Source organism: Diabrotica virgifera, chromosome 5, assembly GCF_917563875.1.
Source record: "Diabrotica virgifera virgifera chromosome 5, PGI_DIABVI_V3a".
In the NCBI taxonomy this organism is placed as follows: domain Eukaryota; kingdom Metazoa; phylum Arthropoda; class Insecta; order Coleoptera; family Chrysomelidae; genus Diabrotica; species Diabrotica virgifera.
This window is the reverse complement of record NC_065447.1, coordinates 48,261,621-48,284,499: the sequence shown is the minus strand read 5'-3', so window position 1 is coordinate 48,284,499 and position 22,879 is coordinate 48,261,621. Positions and strand designations below refer to the sequence as shown.

At 33.6% G+C, this 22,879-nt stretch overlaps 1 protein-coding gene across 2 annotated transcripts in view; it reads left to right on the top strand.

Moving 5' to 3' along the window:
- Nucleotides 1-11,858, top strand: part of LOC114328716 (regucalcin) — a 43,469-nt gene extending 31,611 nt beyond the window's left edge. For both annotated transcript variants that reach the window (XM_050651442.1, XM_050651441.1), the window contains exons 4-6: nucleotides 1,371-1,583; nucleotides 5,138-5,250; nucleotides 11,527-11,858. In XM_050651442.1, the coding sequence (XP_050507399.1) occupies nucleotides 1,371-1,583; nucleotides 5,138-5,250; nucleotides 11,527-11,769 (569 nt within the window). In that variant the 3' untranslated portion in view covers nucleotides 11,770-11,858. The remainder of the gene's footprint in view (nucleotides 1-1,370; nucleotides 1,584-5,137; nucleotides 5,251-11,526) is intronic.
- The last annotated feature ends 11,021 nt before the right edge of the window (nucleotides 11,859-22,879 follow it).

Genomic DNA, 22,879 nt, shown 5'->3' with positions numbered 1-22,879 from the left:
TCGATATTATCGCCAATTCTTTTAATTCCTAGTCAGAAGAGATCGTAAAAAAGTTCTTGAGGGCGAAACATCTGGAATAAAGGTAAATGGAGTACACATTAACAACATTAGATATGCGGATAACACTGTCATTTTAGCCGAACATATTGAAAATATTCAGAAACTGGTGAACAGAATACCGGTGTATCGGTAAGATGCGGAACCTCTAGGTAGTTTTCATAAGCGGAACCAATGTCGAATAAGTAGACCAGTATGCATTACTTGAAAAAATGATTAACTCCACAAATGATCTTCTTCTTCTTCAGTGCCTTATCCGGTCCGGATGTTGGCGATCATCAAGGCTATCATTGTTTTGTTGACTGCTCTGCGAAACAGCTCCGCGGAGGTTATCCAAAACCATTGTCGGAGGTTTTTCAACCACGAGATATGACGGCGTCCCTGTCCTCTCCTGCCAAATATTTTGCCCTACATGACGAGTTGAAGAACTCGATATTTTTCTTCGTTCCGCATCACGTGGCCAAGGTACTCAAGCTTACGTTGTTTTACTAAATTAAGCACTTCTTTTTCTTTTGTCATGCGCTGTAGGACCTCAATGTTGGTGACAAATGATCACTACCAGGAAATTAAAATTAAAATAGAAAAAGCTAGAGCAATTTTTTTACAAAATAAGAATAGTCCTCTCCACTAGAGATATCAAGTTAGAGCTAAGCGTTAGGTTGGCTAGATGCTACGTTTTCACGACTTCGTTTTATGGAATGGAAGCTTGGACCTTGAATGCGGAATAAACGAAAAAACTGGAATCATTCGAGTTGTGGGTGTATATAAGAATTATCAAAATACCATGCACAGAACATGTCACCGACAAAGATTGTCTGAGAGAGATGAATAAAGAAATGGAAGTCTTAAATACAATCAAAAACAGAAAATTGCAATATCTGGGACGTATTACACGTGGAGAGAAATACAACTTACTTCATCTGATTATGCTGGGAAAGATCCAATGAAAAAGCGTATATAGGGGATAGGGGACGTACAATATCCTGGATGGATAATCTGAGAGTATGGTTTTGATGTACCTACATCGAATGAACTTTTGAGCAAAAGTCTCTAAAGTCCGAATAGCTATGATGATTGTCCACCTCCATCGTTGAGATGGCACTTGAAGAAGGAAATTCCATGATATCTTAAATATATCCTGTTTTCTTCTTTAATTGTTTCACTTATTTCTGCACTTCTTCCATTTTTGCGGTCCACTAACACCCCCAAAGTGTTTAATTTAATCGACGCTCTAAAATTATTTTAATTTCTGTTTAGGAGCATCTTTTTTCTGTTTTAGGCTATAATAATGTCTTTATGTCTTTATGTTTTAGGCACTTTAAAAAGAGAAGCTGATTTATCAGTTCCTGAATTTGGTGGCTCACTTTATATGTTTGATCATGAACTTAGAGAACATGAAAAAGTTCCTAACGTTAGTATAAGTAACGGATTAGCTTGGTCTAAAGATAATACAAAATTCTTCTTTATTGACAGTGCTACAAGGGATATAGAAAAATGGGACTATGATGCTGAGACGGGGGAAATAAGTAAGAATTTTATTTTAGTAATTTATTAAGTCATAAATGATGTAGTCCATGATGGCATTTATAAAGTCTAAAAAAAAATTTACAGGCATTTTTTTACCAAATGATTATTAGCCACCAGAATTTTCCAATTGTCTAATTAGAAACGGTCCTGTACTTAAGTCCTGTACTTAAAAAAACTCTTCAATTGTCACTCAGAATTCTGAAAACACATATAATTTATGCTCTATCCCAAATAATAAGAATAATAGCACGTATTCAACTGTTAAACAAGTTCATCTGAAAAATATGGCACAAGTTTCACTTTACACATATTCAACTGTCTGGATGTTAATTGACTACCCATGAAGAACTACTCCAAATCTTAATATTCTAACCTTTAGGGGTGGTCAATAGTAGTGTAAATTTAAAACCGCAACTGAATTTCGCCGCTTAGTTAGCTACCATCTTAGATTTAAAAGAGAACCCATTTTTTCTTAATCTTTTCGCCATGTTCAACTGACATTTTCCGAATTGAACTATAAATTCTTCGATATAAAACGATATATATGTATACATATATGTATACAGAAAATGGCGAGAATTTCACAATTTCGTTGGAATTCGATCGACATTTTAAATTAACACTACTATTGACTCCTTCTCCTTTATAAAGGTTAGAATAATAATATTTGGGGTAGCTCACCACGCAAGGTTAGACCTACGTCTAATTTGACTGGACTACTGGACGCCCTTATCTTCGGCCAGATAAAAGATTGTGCCCAAACAAAATTTTGATATGAACTTTATTTTTGTAATTAATAGTTAAAAATGGTGCTATATTAATTTTATAATGTAAAAATATACTGCACCTGCACAACTATTTGTTGCACAAGTTTATGGTAGGGGAGACTAAGCGGGGATTTTTGCAGTTACTCGAGCGCGTCAGATTATCACATGGAGAGAAACCTTGTACCCTTATTTAGATTAAGATAAGGTAAGTTAAGTATATGCAAAACATTGTATATATTTAAAAAATCTGGCGATTTAAGCAGGGTGTAAGGAAATGGGCGAGTAACAAAGTTTTACAAAAAAAGCGACTCGTAAATTAGTGCAGTCACTGAAGGTTTTCGCCTCCGATTTCGTAGAACCTCCATTGATTTTCATGAAAATTGGTAAGTAGTTAGATAATACCTCAAGGAACAAAGGTGACATAACGTAAACTTGCGCTTTTATCCTGGGGGTCGATTCCACCCCTTCTCGGGGGTAAAAATTATATTATTAAAAATAATATCATAAATCTATAGAGGGTCAAATTCTAAGCAAAATTTGTTATATAAACTTTTAAAATAAATAAAAAACCTTTTGAGTTATTAAACATCAAAAAAATTTTTTGCCGTGAGAAAAATCCATGTTTTTAACCGATTTTTCATAAATAACTCAAAAACTGTAAGTTTTTACAAAAAAGTTCTAATTACCAAAATTGAAGCTAATGAAAAACGAAATAAACACTTAGCTTAAAATACTAAACTAATGTTAATTGAAAGTGAGTTAGGGGTAATTGAATGTATATTTTTTTAGACGAGTAGTCAAATCTAAGTATGCAAGCTTAAATAACGGGAAAACGATCCATTTTATAAAATGTACGTGTCATACACTTATCAAAGTACTTTGGAATACCTATCAAATGAGCTCCAGGAGAAGTTAATAGCATCAAAATTAAGCAAGTTATGATGAAAATAAGAGAGCCCTTTCGAATTTTTTAGGAAAAAGTGAAAAATAAAACATACGCCATTTCCACAAAAATTAAAATTTATAGTAATCCTTAGTAAAATTTCTTTATATTAGCATAACTAATGATTTCAATAATTTTGACCGGTTTCGAATGCATATTTTTGAAAAAAAGATATAATTTAAGAAAATCAGAATTTTTAAAATTATTGTAATTTTCATTTTCTCTTGATAATAACTCCAAAAATACTAAATATACGTAAAAAATGATATTTAACCAAATTTTGGTTTTTATGTACCAAATACTCTACCGTTTTTACTATTTCCTTAGGGTAAAAAATAACCGAGATAGAAACGTTTAAATCTTAAATTTTGCTGCGACAACCTTGTAATCGGGAATATTTAACCTTTTATTTTTAAAAAAGTAAGTAAGAGGGTTAAAAGGATAAATTTGACTTTTTTTATTATCCCTTGAAATTAGCTTTCAAATGGTTTTTAGGCGAACCTGATATCGTAAAAACTGACGGAGGTATTAAAAAAAAACAACACCATTTTTTGGAAAAACTTTTAAAAGATAAATTTTGAAAAATTTTTGTTGCATAAAATTTTAACGCTATCAACTTGTTCGGTAACTCATTTGATAGATATTTTTAAGTACTTTGACAAATGTTTAATACTTTATGTTATAAAATGCATAATTTTCCCGTTATTTCAGATTGAATATTTGGATTTGGGGATTCGCCGAAAAAAATATACATTCAATTACCTATAACTCACTTTAAATTAAAACTAAATTGTTTTTTAGTAACTCGTTTATTTCATTTTTAATTAGCTTCAATTTTGGTAAATATAACTTTTTTCTAAAAACTTACAGTTTTTGAGTTATTTATGACAAATCGGTTAAAAACATGGATTTTTCTCACGAAAAATTAAAATCTTTGATGTTTAATAACTCAATAAGTTTTGATTTATTTTAATAACTTTATATAACAAATTTTGCTTAGAATTTGTCCCTCTATCGATTTATGGTATTATTTTAATAACAATCATTTTCACCCTCGAGAAGGGGTGGCATCCACCCCCAGGATAAAAGCGCAAGTTGGCATCATGTCACCTTTGTTCCTTGAGGTATTCTCTAACTACTCACCAATTTTCATGAAAATCGATGGAGGTTCAACGAAATCGGAGGTAATAGCTCATATCCACCTTCAGTGACTCCATTAAATGAACGTTAGATCGAAAAATTAAAAAATCCGTATTTAATATTTTTCAAAAATCTATCCATTGATACAAAACACGACCCCGCACGGAGTGTGGTGGGGGGGTAAATTTAAAATTTTAAATAAGAACCCCGCGATATTTCTCGAAATGAACACCAGATCGAAAAACTGAAAATACACGTATTCAATATTTTTTAAAAATCTATGGAATGACACCAAACACGACTAACCACGGACGTGGGGTGGTGGCTTACTTTAAAATATTAAATAGGGACCCCCTTTTTTTATTGCAAATTTGGATTCCTTACGTAAAAATAATTAACTTTTATTCGAGACATTTTTTCGAATTATGGACAGATGGCGCTATAATCGAAATAAAACGATTATTTGAAATGGAAAATTAAATTAAAAAATGCAAAGTCCCCCCATTTATGGAAAACTTAACTTAACTTTTTTGGTTTTAGGACCTATTCTTCATAACCCAATAGGTTTTCATAACGCTCGAGTAACTGCAAATTTAGCATACTTTAGCATACTATTTAGCATAGCTACTATTACTATACCTGCATTTTTTTTTTTAATATTTTTAGCGTATTGATTTTTAATTTTTTTATATATTATTTTCAGGTAATAAAAAGATAGTGATAAACATTAAAGAAGACGGATACTCAGGTATACCTGATGGAATGACCATTGATGAAGATGACAACTTGTGGATTGCCTTATTTGGAGGTCATGAAGTAAGTAACAATTTTTAAGTAATAAGTGGTTTCAGAATTCCCTATAGATTTTAAATATGTACGCCCAGTTGACTAAACTTTCTTTCTCTGCTAAAATTCCAATTTCAACTTATGGTTTAAACAAGAACAAATGTTTATTAGTTCTAGTTTAAACCATTAAACGATTAAACCTAGTAAAATAATAAATATGTTGGTCATAAATTAGCGGTAAGACTGTTGTGAAAAATAATAAAAAGATTGTGCCTACTTCTATGTGTCGTTATTAATAATACAGCCGTTGTTTGCGTCCATAGTCTGACATAGGCCTCCGCAAGGTTTTTCCATTAATTTCTATCTTCTTTTGTCATAACCTAATTCATCGAGTTTCTCTTTATACTAGCTGAGTATCAGAACAATCTGACCAAAAGCTCTGTCTTTGTTTATTTCTCAATTGTAAATCGTTTGTTTATCCTTATCTTTAATTCCAAAATCTTCCTTGTCCATATCCCATCCTGCAATTCTTTTACACGTCCTATCTGCCTCCATTTAAGCCTTGTAATGTGTTCGAAAATATCATCCACCATTGACTTTATACCTAGATATCTCCTAGTTTATTACCTTATCTGTCTGTGTTAACCAAGAGGCCAAGCATTGGGCGTTTCATTTTTCTTTGGGTTATTTCTCACTATCTGGCTAGTTTTTTGGTAAGCTAAAAGTTTCGGCTCCACAATCTATGTATATAGGGCTGGCAAGGCACATTGTTTGAACGTCCTTCTTCTGATGTGAATGGCCACTTCCAATTTAAAAATGTATCTTAATTTACCATAGACTTGGATATCTTCTTTGTAACTCACAGTTCCTATTATTATCTCTTGTGATTTTCACTTCATATGCCTACCATATATGTAAATTTTTCACTGGGTTCAATTGCTTTTTGCCCCATCTTGATGTTGTCGATGTGTTGGTAGGGTTGGGTAGCTTGGTAAACTTTTATATTTTGGTACTGTTTGCATTAGAAAGTCCAGATAATATGGGAATAGTTTGTATGAAGTTTAACGATATTATTTTTTGTGAAATACACATAAATTTTTAAATAGTTTTTGAGTAAATTTACATACATCATTTTCCCAATGTGCCCCATGGTGGAGCAGTTTGGAACAAATAGTCTCAAGCTGTCCCAATGGCGAGAGATATGGAACTAATAATAAAATTGATCTTTTTGATAAAATTATTTTAGTTTTCATAAAACAACACAAAGTTTATAAAGCAGTTTATAAACGAAACAGGAAAGTTTAATAAAAGATGCCTTCTGGTACTCCCTGACACTTCATTTGGATATGGAAGCTTAGCTACAATGTCGCGTTTAAGTGTACCTAGAGCTAATATCGTCCTGTATCGGGTAGAAACATCCACAATTTTACTTGTGGGGCAGTTTGATACACTGTATCAATTTGTCGCCGTCTATTTAATCCAATCTGCCCCAACCGGTCCTGGCATCTAAAAAATTAAGTCGTCAATTCACAATGCGTTCTATACTTGTACATAAATATATTATGGTATTTAGCCTATAACTGCCTTAGGTTATTACATTGAATCACGAAGAGCAGCATTCTTTATTTTGCAGACTATATTTACCATATATGATGAAATGTTAAAAAATTTACTTTTGACGCCTAAAATTTTGACTTGACCACAAAATTTTTAAATGCAATGGCTTTATGTCGACTGACAGTGCGCCCATAACTGACACACGGGAAGTATTGAATTACATTAAGGTGGTTAACTCGAATTGTCCCATGGTGTCCCACATACCTTCCCTACTTAGTTGGTCCTCATTTATATTTTGATTTCATTAATTTCCAACCCCACATGTATTGTTGCTTCAATAAGTTCTTCCAGCATATCTGTAGCTTTTTTTAAGGCAGTTGAATAATAATTATTATTATCAATTTATTAATATTTTGTATTTTGACAACGACGTCCGATTGGAGGTCGAAACGTTAATAAAATTATTTTTTCAAGTTAAATTGTTGCTTATTTCCCAATTAGAATAGCTATTTCTTAGAATTTATCCGCTATCAACACTATGCCGTTCACAAATCGAAATTAATTTTAAGCATTATCCTTCAATGATAATTCCTCTGCCCCCAGTTCGGTATCTTAAATTATTCTAATGCTGTATAACCATTTTCAATTTCTTTGCAACACTAAAATGCAGCAGCTGCATAATAGTCTGGTTAAATCGGAGAGTACAGGAAGAGTCTATACCGGTTGCGGAGGTCTTTTCCCCATCATCAGTAGTCCCATATCCTCTTCTCTCCGATTTCCCCAGGCATCATACTTTGGGCCTTTCTGAATTGCAAAGAACGAAATGTCACGAATGTACTAGAACCATCTACCGAAAAACAAAGAAGTCATCAATCGAAGTAGCACAGAAAACGACAATAAATATCGTTCCCAGATTGACAACAGGTGGACAGGTGCAATACTTTCTTTGGTTACAACCTCCCGATATTTTCAAAAATGATAAATCATACAGGATGCCGAGGAAATTAAGATGAGAGAATTTTAAATTATTCACAACCCATCTGCTCAGCGTGGTAAAAGTTCCAAGAAGAAAGTTTCCTTAGTAGTCAACAAAAGAGTAAATTAATTAAAATGTATAAATATTTTCAATTTCTTTGCAACACGAAAATGCAGCAGCTGCATAATACTCTGGTTAAATCAGAGAGTGCAGGAAGAGTCTATACCGGTTTCGGACGTTTTTTCCTCATCATCACTAGTCCCATATCCTCTTCTCTCCGATTTCCCCAGGCATACTTTAGGCCTCTCCGAATTGCAAAGAACTGAGCAGATGGGTTTAGTCCAGGGTAATAAGGTTTTTCCCATGACACTCGAGCAGCCAGGGTACTGAAGCGTTTTTTCGACAAGTAATACCTATAAGAGCAAATTGTAACTATTTCCTGCGTAGGATCTGGCGGCCATTTTTATTTATAAACAATTAAGTGTCAAAAAATGGCATTTTTCCCTTTTTTTTTTCAAATCAATGGAAAACAGTGAAGCTTATGGTTTTTTCAGTACAAATATCTTTGAGATTATGGAAAAATCTTTAAAATGACGTATTACAAAGTTTAATATACTCATTTATTGTTAATATAATTGCGAAAAAAGTTCGGAATTGCAAAAGAAAATAATTTCTCAATATCTATTGTAAAAATTAGTGTACAGCTTTGAAATTTTTGTCATATAAGGGTTCTTTGGTGCTTAATATGTGATAAAAATTTCAAAGCGATTCATGAAATTGTTTAAATTTTATTGAAATTGTTTATCCCAGAGAGCATTTTTTTGCAATAACATAAGTCAGAAAAACATGACGTTAGAACCATTCCACAGGTGTCAAATGAAAGAGCATGAGCTATATTTTCAACTTGGTTTAAAAAAAGCGAATAAAAGATGCATTTATTAGTAATAAATAATTATGCAAAAGTATCGTAAATCTTTCCTTATAAACTTTTTATTTTGTTATACAGTGAGCACGTAAAGGTTGGAATAAATTCATTTTCTCGGGAACGGACGATTTTGAAAAAAAATCCCGAAACAGGTCAATTTTTATTCTTAAATTTCGACTTTTTGGCATATGTATCATACTAGTGACGTCACCCATCTGGAAGTGATGACGTCATCTACAATTTTTTTAAATAAGAATAGGGGTCGTGTGATAGCTCATTTGAAAAGTAATTCAATTCTCTATTCAGTAATATAAACATTAACATAACTATTTATACAGGGTGCCTAAAAAAATTTTTTTAATTAAATTTATTGACATGAAAAGAAGAATGTGTGTAATTTATTTAACTCAAAATACATTTTACTGCTATCACAAAACGGGAAATAATGTTTATTCGACAAATAAATATTGCTTTTTGTTTACATTCATTATTAAATCCGCCACCCACCTTCCTCTTGACAGTTGAACATTTAATTTTAGCGAAAAGCAAAGATTATTTTTCAAATAAACATTTTTTAGCTGTTTTTTGAGAGCAGTAAAATGTATTTTGGACTAAATAAATCACATGCATTCTACTTTTTATGTCAATAAATTTAATTAAAAAACATTTATTTGGACACCTTGTAAAAATAATTATGTAAATGTTTATATTAATGAATAGAGAATAAAATTACCTTTCAGGTGAGCTATCACACGACCCCTATACCCATTTAAAAAAATCATCCATGACGTCACCACGCCCAGATGGGTGACGTCACTAGTATGATATATATGCCAAAAAGTCGTAATTTAAAAACAAAAAATGACGTGTTTCGGGATTTTTTTCTAAAATTGTCCATTCTCAAGAAAATGAATTTATTCCAACCTTATAAGCTATATACCTGCTCTCTGTATAAGAAATTATATATATTTATTAAATTTTTTTATCAATTATGATATAAATAACATTACTTGGTAGTTGTGCACTTAAAACAGGGTAAAAAAGTTAATTTTTTTGGAAAAAGTTATCCAAAAAGTTTATAAGGAAAGATTTACGATACTTTTGCATAATTATTTATTACTAATAAATGCATTTTTTATTCGCTTTTTTTAAAAGCAAGGTAAAAATATAGCACATGCTCTTTCAGTTGACACCTGTAGAATGGTTTTAACGTCATGTTTTTCTGACTTATGGTATTGCAAAAAAATGCTCTCTGGGATAAACAATTTAAATAAAATTTAAACAATTGAATGAATCGCTTTGAAATTTTTATCACATATTAAGCACCAAAGAACTTTCATTTGACAAAAATTTCAAATTTGTACACTAATTTTTACAATAGTTATTGCGAAAATAGTTTTTTTTGCAATTCCGATCTTTTCCGCAATTATATTAACAATAAATAAGTATATCATACTTTGTAATATGTCATTTTAAAGCCTTTTCCATAATCTCAAAGATATTTGTACTAAAAAAATCACAAGTTTCACTGTTTTCCATTGATTTGAAAAAAAAGGGAAAAATGACATTTTTTGACAGTTAATTGTTTATAAATAAAAATGGCCGCCAGATCCTACGCAGGAAATAGTTACAATTTGTTCCTATAGGTATTACTTGTCGAAAAAACGCTTCAGTACCCTGGCTGCTGAAGTGTCACGAACAGGGTATATTTTTGTCTTATTACCCTGGCCTAGTTGTGAATTATTTAAAATTCTCTCATTTTAATTTCCTTGGCTTCCTGTATGATTTATAATTTTTGAAAATCTGGGAGGTTCTAACCAAAGAAAGTATTCCACCAGCTGCCAATCTGGTGGTATGGGAACGATATTTATTGTCGTTTTCTGTGCTACTTCAATTGATAACTTACTTTGTTTTTCGGCAGATGGCTCTAGTTCATCCGTGACATTTCGTTCTTTGCAATTCGGAAAGGCCCAAAGCATGATGCCTGGGAAAATCGGAGGGAAGAGTATATGGGACTACTGATGAGGAGGAAAAACCTCCGAAACCAGTATAGACTTTTCCTGCACTCTCCCTATTTAATCAGAGTACTATGCAGCTGCTGCATTTTCGTATTGCAAAGAAATTGAAAATGATTATACATTTTAATTCATTTACTCTTGTGTTGAGTACTAAGCAATCTTTCTTGTTGGAACTTTTACCACGCTGAGCAGATGGGTTGTTAATTATTTAAAATTCTCTCATCTTAATTTCCTCGGCATCCTGTATGATTTAAAATTTTTAAAAATCTCGGGAGGTTGTAACCAAAGAAAGTATTCCACTTGATGTCAATCTGGTGGTATGGGAACGATATTTATTGTCGTTTTCTCTGCTACTTCGATTGATGACTTACTTTGTTTTATTCTAATACTGTTAAGAAAAATTTTGGTAACAGTTTTATTTGGCTTAGTCTTATTGTTCTTCTGACGTCCATTTTATTTGTGCTCTCGTGTAGATTTATGTATAGTAGCTATTAAATTTGTAGTTTGTATTTTAAGCAAGCACCACACTCTCGGCGAAGTTACTTCGGCAAAGTTGACCGAAGTACGAAGAACCCGTCACTACACACTCGTTCTACTTCACGAGGAACACATTCACGCCGGGCGATAAGGACTTCGGTTCCTTTGACTTGATCGCAAAAACCGACACCGAATGGAAGTAGGCCGAGGCACACCGAAGTCGCATAAGGTGCCTGTCTACACTCTCGTACTTGCTGAACTTCCATCGACTTCGCGAGTAGTATAGTGAGCGTTTTAGATGATGTTAAAGTAGCGGTCGCATAATTCTAATATATTTTCTTTATATTTTCAAGGTTATCCAAGTAGAAACTAAATATGGAAGAATATTAAGGAACATTAGAATACCTGCCACTTATGTCACATCTGTAGCTTGGGGTGGTCCCAATTTTGATATATTGTATGTAACCACTTCTCAAGCTCATCTTGATGAAAAACAGTTGAGAGATGAACCTGATGCTGGATGTGTATTCGAAGTCAGAGGATTGGGTGTCAAAGGAATTCCGCCTAATCAAGCCATTATTAAAAAAAGTTGTTAATAAAATGATACCATTAAACTTTTAAAATACTTGTGATGATTATAATAAATTATATTAAAATACAATAAACATAAATTATTTACGTAGTATATTTGAATTTTTATTTTAATTTTTTTAATCATGTGATAATCATGGCAATTTTCTTATGTTAGGTACTAAACAACACTCCTCAACTAGTTCCTTTCTTGTGTTATCCAAATATGAACCCTACAATTGTTGAGCCAATTTGACAGATCTGTGTCCATAAGAGGATACTGTCGATTAACATAAGATATCTATTTTTAAGACCAGAAGAGACCACTTCAGTATTTTCTCTTTATTTGTTTTGTAATATCGCTTTTCATGTTGTGTTTATTAACGTTTAATAAACAAAATACTGATTTAACAATTAATTAATTTGAGTAATTTACGCATTAAATTTTTCTTCTTTCTGTTGCTTTCCCTGTTCTTATAGCAAACAAAAGTAATAATTTTATTCCTTCGTTGTACTTCCTAATTAAATTATAGCAAATGATTATTTTCCCCTCTAAGTCGTTTTACATCTAATTCATCTTCTTCTTAGCATTTCATGGTCCATTTCTGGGCATCGACCTCTTCCAACCCCTTTCATCAATCTTTGTTCTGAGTACACCCTTCCCATTTATTCCGGCTATTTTTTTGATGTCATCTACCCATCTCATCTGTTGTCTTCCTCTTGCCCGTATCCCTTTGACCTTTTGGTCTAGCAATGTGGCCTACGAAGTTCCATATTTGAATTTGGCAATTTTTATTGTGATATCGTCGATTTTCGTTTTTGATATTACCCAGTCAATCCTCTTTCTATCTCATAGTCGTATAGTTATCAGTGCAGTGGCGGCTCGTATCACTTTAAGTAGGTAGTGCCAGAATTCGGGCGGCTGCCTAAATTGTTAGTGACGGGTTCACGATATTGTCAAAAAATGTATAAAATAGAAATTAAAAAAAAATAGGTACGGATACTTTTACATTAAATAGGTATAATACCATTTCTGGGGTGTCCAGAAATTTAAACATTTAAAATGCATTCAGTGATTGATTTGACATCATGTCCGTCCAACAAGTAAAATCTCCAAAATCTCTTAACTTATCGCTCTTTACACAAATATCGGACAACTATAACTAACTGAAATTCACCAGCGACGCGACGTCTGTCGTTTCATCGGCAATCACTGCAACACAAAGATAATTTTCAATTTCTTTCCTTATTTCCTCGTTATAAACATCTAAGATGCACTGAAGGAGTTTAATTTGTGTTGTTTTGAGGTACATGCTTTTAAATATTTGGAACTTTGAATATGAACCTAAGTCGTTGTCTAATTCGGCTAACATTGAACAGTTCCATAAAGATGCCTCTATTTTCTGAATTTTCCTTTTCGTCGTGATTTCTCAAAACTAACTCGAAAGCTCCATGAAACCATATACTTAGATATAATTTTTAACTTGATTCAAAACATATCGATTCTTTATCCACTTCTTGTTCATTGTTTTTAATTAGACTATCACGATAAGCTGAATTAATCTCGGGTTTTATTAAAAATTAAAAATTTTTAAATTACTTAAAAATATAATAGTTTATAATTAAAAGTTCAATCATTAAAAATGTAATAATTATAAATACAAAAACGAGCGAGCGAGCGCGTAAAAAAACTCGAAAATAATGTACTACCCTGTACGAGAATTATTTGGATCTACGATCCACTATTCACTATGAGGAGCATAGTAAAAAATATTATATAACTTCCTTGTCGACTTTGTCGAGCCAGGCAGGAATAGTCGAATTTAAACGTGTATGAAAAGTGCAATATAGCTCTATCTCTGTCACTTACATAGAATGCCCGTAAAATCTTTCTCTTTTCAGCTGAGCCATCTAAGCTTTCGGCACGGGGCACGATGCGATCATTCATTCCACTGTGAGTGGCGAGGGTTGTACTACACTGCACAGTTGCCAGATTTTATATAATTTATAAAGAGAAAAGAAATACGCACAAAAATGAACGGGCATTAAAACGGTTTAAAGAAAGAAAAATATATTTCTGTATAAAAATAAGGTAGTGCCATGGCTCCATGGCACTACCTCACCGGCCGCCACTGGTCCTTTCGTAGTCGAACTTACTATGTGCGTGCTAGTAGTGTCCTAAATTATGTTGATTTCGTTAGTATAAAGTTTGCGCTAGAAACGTTCGCTTTTTCGGTCAGTATTCATTCATGCGGACGGAAAGTCCGCGTGCCAGCATTTGTGTACTAAATTTGTGGGACGAAGATTACCTTATGTTGTTCTAAAGCTATTTCCTTGTGGCATTTTTGTAATCAACTATTCTGAATGGGATATAAGCCACAATTTAACTAAAAACGTGATTTTATTAACGTTTCGACCTCCATCGGATGTCGTTGTCAAAATTCAAAATAGTATTAAATTAAACAAAAATGTTGTTGTTTAGTATAAATTCTTCTCTTAATTTAATTTCATCTGACTCATTTATATAGGCAACTCAGACATATTATATTATACATTTTAAAGTAGAAGACTTTAAATAGACCAGTAAGGATCTGTTTTTAGATGGATGTGAGAGGTGGCATTAAGATTTTTGCGGATAAAGTTAGGTGATAACTTCGTTAATAATAATTGATTTATGCTCCTTCTTAAATATGCCCGGAATATTAATAAAAAAAAATAAAATATTTAAAAATTTCAAAAAAATTCGTTTTTTTCTACTTTTTTTGCTTATAACTAAAAAGTATTCATTTTAGAACAAAGTCCTATAGGAGTAAAACAAAGATAATTAAATTTTATATCAGATGCGATTGGTTAAAAATGTCTGAATTTATCACCCTTGCTTCAAAATAGCAATTAATATAAAATAAGGGGGCAAAACAAGCCTGTCCTTATTCAATGATTTTCCATCACTTAGGTTACACTTGGAACCTTCCTAATTCGCTTAGAAAATTTCTGTAATGTGCTAAAACCGTACACCAAATTTCATTAAAATTGACTTACTAGATTTTGCATAATAATTTTGCAATCTAAACTTTTTTTTAAAAAATTAAAATTTTTTAAAATCTTGCACAGCAAAAACTACAACATACAAAGATTTGTCAATTTTATTACATATAAAGAAGTACTCCACCTATCTAATGCACTTTACAGAATTGAAGTCGGAGTATTTAAGCAGCCTCAGCAACGTTTTAAAGTTATAAACAATTTTTTGGCTTATAAACAAATTAGTGCTCTGGTCAGGAGGGGGTGCTACGGGCTCCTTTATTTAGATGGACTTACCCAAGTTTTTTTATGTATTTTGACCCGTAGAACACGAATGTTTTTGGGTAACAGTTGATCCGGATGTCGATAAGTTTGTTATAAACAAAGAACTTGAGGAATTACATAACATCGATTTTTCGCAAAATAAAACATTTTTTTGTATTTCTTGGGTAATTCTAAGCAAAAAATGTTCTTACAAGTTTTTTCGTAGGATGCATAGTTTTAGAGATAAACGCGGTGGAACTTTCAAAAAATCGAGAAATTGCAATTTTTGAACGCGAATAACGTTTGATTAAAAAATAAAATAGCAATTCTGCTGACAGCATTTGAAAGTTTAAGTGAAATGATAACCGTTTTAATTATTTGCATTGCTAAAAATTAACTTTTTTATTATTAAACAAAGCTATTTTTTTATAAGCCAAAAAACTGTTTATAAATTTAAAGCATTGCTGGGGCCCCTTAAATAATCCGATTTTAATTCTGTAAAGTGTATTAGATAGGTTGAGCACCGATTTACATATATTAAAAAAATTAGCCAACTTCTAAATGGTCTACTTTTTGTTCAGAAAGATTTTAAAAAATTTGAACTTTTTTAAAAACATTTAGATTGCAAATTTATTATGCAAAATAAATTAGGTCGATTGTAATGAAATTTGGTACACGATTTAAGTATGTTACAAAGAATTTCCTAAGTGAATTACTAAGGTTCTAAGTGCCACCAAAGTGGTTAAAAAATATTGAATAACAACAGACTTATTTTGCCCCCTTATTTTGTATTTATTGCTATATTGCAGAAAAGGTAATACCTTAAGACATTTTTTACCAGTCGAATATCATACAAAAGTCAATTATCTTTATTTTATTTCTCTACGTTTTTGTTCCAAAACGAATCGTTTTAAAGTTATAAGCAAAGAAAGCAGAAAAAAATCGATGTTTTTCGAAATTTTTAAATATTTTAATTTTTTTATTAATGTTCCGGGCATATTTGAGAAGGAGCATAAGTCAATTATTATTACTGAAGGTGTCACCTAACTTTATCTGCAAAAATCCGAATGCCACCTCTCACATCCAAAAATAGACGTTTTTTCGCAGATCCTTACTGGTCTAAAAATTATATTGCCAATATTTATGAGTTGCGTTCGTGGGACGACTTTACAGAAAGATAGTTCAGTCGATTACATGAAATCAACCCCAACCCATGAATATCCATATAAATGTGTCAGATTAAATTAAATTATTAGAAGAACTTTTTACTAAGCGTTAATAAAATCATTTTTTTTTGTTAAATTGTGGTTTATTTCCCATTTAGAATAGTTTAAAATTACTTCTGTATTCGGGTTTTGTAACATTTTGAAAGGCAATAATTGTAGTATTTTTTATTTAAATGGTTTGTAAAAAAATACTATGTGTTCTTGGACAAAGGAACAAGAATATTTAGAAAAGCTTATGTAGTAAATCTTGGCTGAAGATGATATTTATAAATCAATTGATTTAGATGATGAAGAAGAAGATTTCAATGAAGTTTGTGAAAGAGATTAAAAAGGGTTCAAGGCAGGTTTTGTTTATATTCGATTCAGAGTTGGACTACCATCTCCATATAGCAACTAGTTCAGCATCCTTATGCATCATCAGTGAAGATTATGCAGTCACAACTCTGAAGGGAATATAAACATTCTGCCTCTTTTAAGGCAAAACATCGCGATGCAATGAACCCACCTTTTGAGACGCAAATCAGCGACATCTCTCGTATTACGAGGAAAACAACGAAAAGCCCCAGATACAAAGTTTACTACTTTTTAAACAATTAGAATAATTGAAATAAAAATATAATAAACAATATTTTATATCTAAGACTTTTCGTTAATAAACTGCTTTCTGGCTGCATCCCATATCTCCGGATTTTACAATATATAATCACGTAGAGACGACGAAAATAGGAGAAAGCAAATAGAGGACACTTAGGCCACGCATTTACCTTCTCTTCGTCTAGGAAAACTTTGTATCTGGGGCTTTTCGTTGTTTTCCTCGTAATACGAGAGATGTCGCTGATTTGCGTCTCAAAAGGTGGGTTCATTGCATCGCGATGTTTTGCCTTAAAAGAGGCAGAATGTTTATATTCCCTTCAGAGTTGTGACTGCATAATCTTCACTGATGATGCATAAGGATGCTGAAATAGTTGCTATATGGAGATGGTAGTCCAACTCTGAATCGAATATAAACAAAACCTGCCTTGAACCCTTTTTAATCTTTTTCATTTTACTCAGTTTTTGAGTAATTAGAAACTGTCTTTCGGTCCTTTTCCTAGAGAAGAGAAGGTAAATGCGTGGCCTAAGTGTCCTCTATTTGCTTTCTCCTATTTTCGTCGTCTCTACGTGATTATATATTGTAAAATCCGGAGATATGGGATGCAGCCAGAAAGCAGTTTATTAACGAAAAGTCTTAGATTTAAAATATTGTTTATTATATTTTTATTTCAATTATTCTAATTGTTTAAAAAGTAGTAAACTTTGTATCTGGGGCTTTTCGTTGTTTTCCTCGTAATACGAGAGATGTCGCTGATTTGCGTCTCAAAAGGTGGGTTCATTGCATCGTGATGTTTTGCCTTAAAAGAGGCAGAATGTTTATATTCCCTTCAGAGTTGTGACTGCATAATCTTTACTGATGATGCATAAGAATGCTGAAATAGTTGCTATATGGAGATGGTAGTCCAACTCTGAATCGAATATAAACAAAACCTGCCTTGAACCCTTTTTAATCTTTTTCATTTTACTCAGTTTTTGAGTATTTAGAAACTGTCTTTCGGTCCTTTTCCTAGACGAAGAGAAGGTAAATGCGTGGCCTAAGTGTCCTCTATTTGCTTTCTCCTATTTTCGTCGTCTCTACGTGATTATATATTGTAAAATCCGGAGATATGGGATGCAGCCAGAAAGCAGTTTATTAACGAAAAGTCTTAGATTTAAAATATTGTTTATTATATTTTTATTTCAATTATTCTAATTGTTTAAAAAGTAGTAAACTTTGTATCTGGGGCTTTTCGTTGTTTTCCTCGTAATACGAGAGATGTCGCTGATTTGCGTCTCAAAAGGTGGGTTCATTGCATCGTGATGTTTTGCCTTAAAAGAGGCAGAATGTTTATATTCCCTTCAGAGTTGTGACTGCATAATCTTCACTGATGATGCATAAGGATGCTGAAATAGTTGCTATATGGAGATGGTAGTCCAACTCTGAATCGAATATAAACAAAACCTGCCTTGAACCCTTTTTAATCTTTTTCATTTTACTCAGTTTTTGAGTATTTAGAAACTGTCTTTCGGTCCTTTTCCTAGACGAAGAGAAGGTAAATGCGTGGCCTAAGTGTCCTCTATTTGCTTTCTCCTATTTTCGTCGTCTCTACGTGATTATATATTGTAAAATCCGGAGATATGGGATGCAGCCAGAAAGCAGTTTATTAACGAAAAGTCTTAGATTTAAAATATTGTTTATTATATTTTTATTTCAATTATTCTAATAGTTTAAAAATTAGTAAACTTTGTATCTGGGGCTTTTCGAAGTTTGTGAACTTGAAGTCGACATTTCTGATGATAATAATTAGGAAATTTCAAAATAATGAAATATTTAGAAAAGCTTATGTAGTAAATCTTGGCTGAAGATGATATTCATAAATCAATTGAATTCGATGATGAAGAAGAAGATTTTAATGAAGTTTGTGAAGCTGAAGTCGACATTTTTGATGATAATAATCAGGAAATTTCTGATTGAGAAGAAAATATTATGCCTGAAATTCACACTCCTATATTTACTCGCAAAATTATGGGCCACGCATTCTATACCCAGGTATGGTAGAGTTAGGACAAAGAACTTAATAAAACATCTGCAAGCAAAATGGTTGGCAAAATGTCACTAAAGAATTTTAAACGAGGTTATAAACTTAAAAATCTTTTTTTCTGATACCATGGTTAATAGAATAATTTTGTCGAGTGCACTTAATAGAAATCAAGGCTGTGTTGTTATATCTAGTAGAAGTACTCAAATGTAAGGAAAAACTGTGGGGAAATACTTACGGAACAAAAAAACATGCATTTTGTACGTGCGGACTCTCAGTCCGCACCAGCGAACTGTCAATACGGATGGAATAAGCATGAAGAAAATTAATGCCGCCAGCATACAACAGAGAGGTCCTGAGAGAGACAGAAAAGGATCAGGTTAAATTTGACAGTCCGTGTAATTTGAGTTGCCTATATCAACTTAAATCGTGGAAATAGACCTCATATTTTTTTAACTTTATTAACTTAAATCAATTTTTAAATACTGCCTATCAGCCCTGATACCAAGTTAAAAAAATATGAGGTCCATTTCCCCGATTTAAGTTGATATAGGCAACTCAAATTACAAGGCCTGTCAAATTTTACCTGATCCTTTTCTGTCTCTCTCAGGACCTTTCTCTTGTATGTTGGCGTCAATCTCGATTCACTATTTGAATGGGACGGGGCCATTCCATCCGCATTGATAGTTCATTGGTCCGCACGCGAGCAATTATGTTTTAAAACTGGAGCAAGCAAGCAAGCAATTTGATTCAACCCGACCTGTGGGAGATGTCCACCCTATCGAAAAAGTACATTCGGGTGTAACAATTCATTGGGGCGAGGTGTTTTGACCCGAGTTCAAACAGGGATCACCCCACCTCGCTCCAATGTCCCAGGCCATCCCTTCCCCCCCCCCCATAGGACGCTGATGCGCGATGAGGGCACAACTATCGAAGCCAAATGCTCTTCACAATGGAATCCTGGGTAATAAGATTCCATGTGGTACCCTAATCGAATGCAAAAATTATTAGGCTCAGCGTGATGCGCTCTATGCCTTTATCCTCTTACTTACTTAACCGCGGAACTAAAAATTGCTTGCTTGGGCCCCCAGCCATTGTACCAAGCCCAATTGAGCTCGGGTCAATGGCTCGGAACTCAAGATTTTTATGATTTTTTTGTTTTTGTGTGATTTTTTTGTTGGCTTACGCCTTTTTTTTGTTTTTTTTTTGTGTTTTTTTGTTTGGCTTATGCCTTTTCCTCTATTTTCTACTGGTTAGCTTACCTGGTCGTGGTGTTGGACCTACGCTTGGGATGCGTCTTTTCTTCGGCACTTGGATTTTCGAGCTACGAACTAACTACTATCACTTTCACTTGTCTTTTTTATTCACTTTAATCCACTATTTGCTGTTTAGGACGTCTGTGCTTCCATCGGTGAAACATGTCATACCTTAGCATCTCTCGCAGTATGTGACTTGGGTGGTGCTCCAGTTCCGCGAATTTGACCCTTGCCTTGTCTGTCATAATTTCGGTGACTCTCACCTGTTGAAGTTCTCTAAGCAGGAATCTTTCTGCTACGTATCTTGGGACTCTGGCTGCTTCTCTTAAGCTGCTGTTATGGACCGCTTGTATCTTCTTTTTTTGGGTGTTACATACTTGTCCCCATGCGAGAGATGCGTATGTTAATACCGGTAGTATTATGCTGTTTATTAGTTTTAACCTTGTTTTTAGCCTTAATTTACTTTTTCTGCCTGTGAGTCCTCTTAATGTTGCTTTTGCTATGTTGGCCTTCTGGACTGTGGCTTCTACGTGTTTTTGGAAGGTTAATCCTTTGTCCATGATGACTCCTAGGTATTTAGCTTCATTTTTCCACTCGATGGGGGTGTTCTGCACCGTCAGCTGTTCTTCTGGCTGTTGTCTTCCTTTCTTGTATAGAACCGCTTGCGTCTTTTCTGAGTTGATGGCTATCTTCCATTTTATACTCCATTCCTCGATGTCTGCTAACGCTGTTTGCAGGTTGGTCACTGCTATGTCTACGTTTCTATGTTTGGCCGCTATCGCTGTGTCGTTGGCGTAGAGGCTCATAAGGGTACCTGGTGTTCTAGGTACATCAGCGGTGTATATTGTGTACAGCAGAGGTGACAGGACCGCTCCCTGTGGTACTCCAACCTCCGGGTTTCCGAGCTCGGACAGGACTTGTCCTATCCGAACCCTGAAACTCCGGCCGCCTAAGTACGAGGAGATTAGCCTCGTCATCGCTCCGCTGTACCCTTAACCCCGCATTTTGTATAAGAGCCCCTTATGCCACACTCTGTCGAAAGCTTTGCTTACGTCCAGGAATGCTGCTCCGGTGTACTGCTTGTCGTTGAATCCAGCTGCTATGTACTCAGTTAGTCTGAGTACTTGTAGCTCGCTGGAGTGCTCTGCTCTAAATCCGAATTGAGCTTCTGGGATTATCTCTAATCTGTTTGTTTCCGCTTGCAGTCTGCTAAGAATGATTCTTTCTACTACCTTGCTGATCGCTGGGAGTAAGCTGATTGGCCTGTAGTTCTGCGGGAATGTATGGTTCTTGCCAGGTTTTGGAATCATAATGACATGGGCCTCTTTCCATCTGTTCGGGAATATTTTATATCTTAGTATCGCGTTTACTATGTTTGTAAAGTACACTATAGCTTTTCTGGGCAAATACTTTAGGGCTCTGTTTGTTATTTCGTCTAGGCCAGGCGCTTTTCTAGGTGAACTGTTTCTGATGTGTTCGTTGATTTCTTCCGGTGATGTTGGGTGAATGATATCATCTGGGTCTTCTGACTTTTCTTCTTGTTCTTCGACTTCTTCCAAGAAATCGTCGTCTTCGTTTTGGTGGAAGTTTAGGTTGCACTCTCTTTCGAGTGTGGACCTCATCACCTCTACTTTTCCCTCTATGGTGTATACCATGCCGTTTGCTCCATGTAATGGGTGGATGGGTTTTCTGTCGCTTCTCATCATTTTCTGGAGCTTCCAAACGTTTTTCATGTTTGAGTCTAGTTCTTCCATCTCTTGTACAAAGTTTTACCATTTTTTGCTACGGTGGAGTTGTAGGGCCGTTTTGACCTCTCTGTTTAATGTATTAGCCCAGGTTTTGTCTACTCGGTTTCTCGTTCTTCTGGCTATTTGCTTCGCTCTATTTTTTCCCTTATCAAGTCTTGTGTTTCTTGTGGTATGTCTTTGAACCTTCCCGTGTGGATCTCGACTTCTTCCTCTGTTGTGCTGTTTTTTAAAGCTGGATGCCAGCACCGAAAGGTTAACTATTGTAATTTATGATAACTAGTTAGTGTTTGAATAAATTTCTTTATTAAAAAAGATCCGATAAAAAACATTTTGTACCAAAACTTTTAGGAGATACCTTATCGCAAATATTCCAACCCATTTTTTACTCATTAAGTTTTAACTAAATATTTACCCCTATACGTTGCTATGCTTAAATTAAAAGTAAACATCTAGACAAATCTTTTTATCTAATCTTTTTAACAGCTCTATGAAAAATATAATTTGCATAATACCATTTAGTAAACATAGTGCCGATTCTTCTTCGTGTGCGTTCAAATATGTTGGAAGATTGGATCGAAACCATCTTCTTCTTTGGCGTGTCATTTATAATGATGCTCATTTTGTTTCTACTGAAGTATATCCAGTTCCAAAAAGAATCCAGTCCTCATAATCACGGTAAGTTCAATTGGACGTTTTTAAAAGTGAGGTTATGTACACTTCGTTTGTTAATCATAAACATATCCTTAAACTTCACAATATTTTCATATTTTACAATATTTATTAAAGATTAAGATAATAATTTAACATAAACAGTTATATGCAATATTGAGACCACGAATCCAATGTTTCGAGATTTCTTTGATCTATATGTTATAGTCAAAGCCCGAATTTCAGGCACTCTGTTGGATATTGTAAAGATAGCATATATTTTTCATCCAAATAAAAAAATACCGGAATATTCAGCTAATAGATTGCGAAGGTGGGCCATAATTCTATCTAGTTATCAATA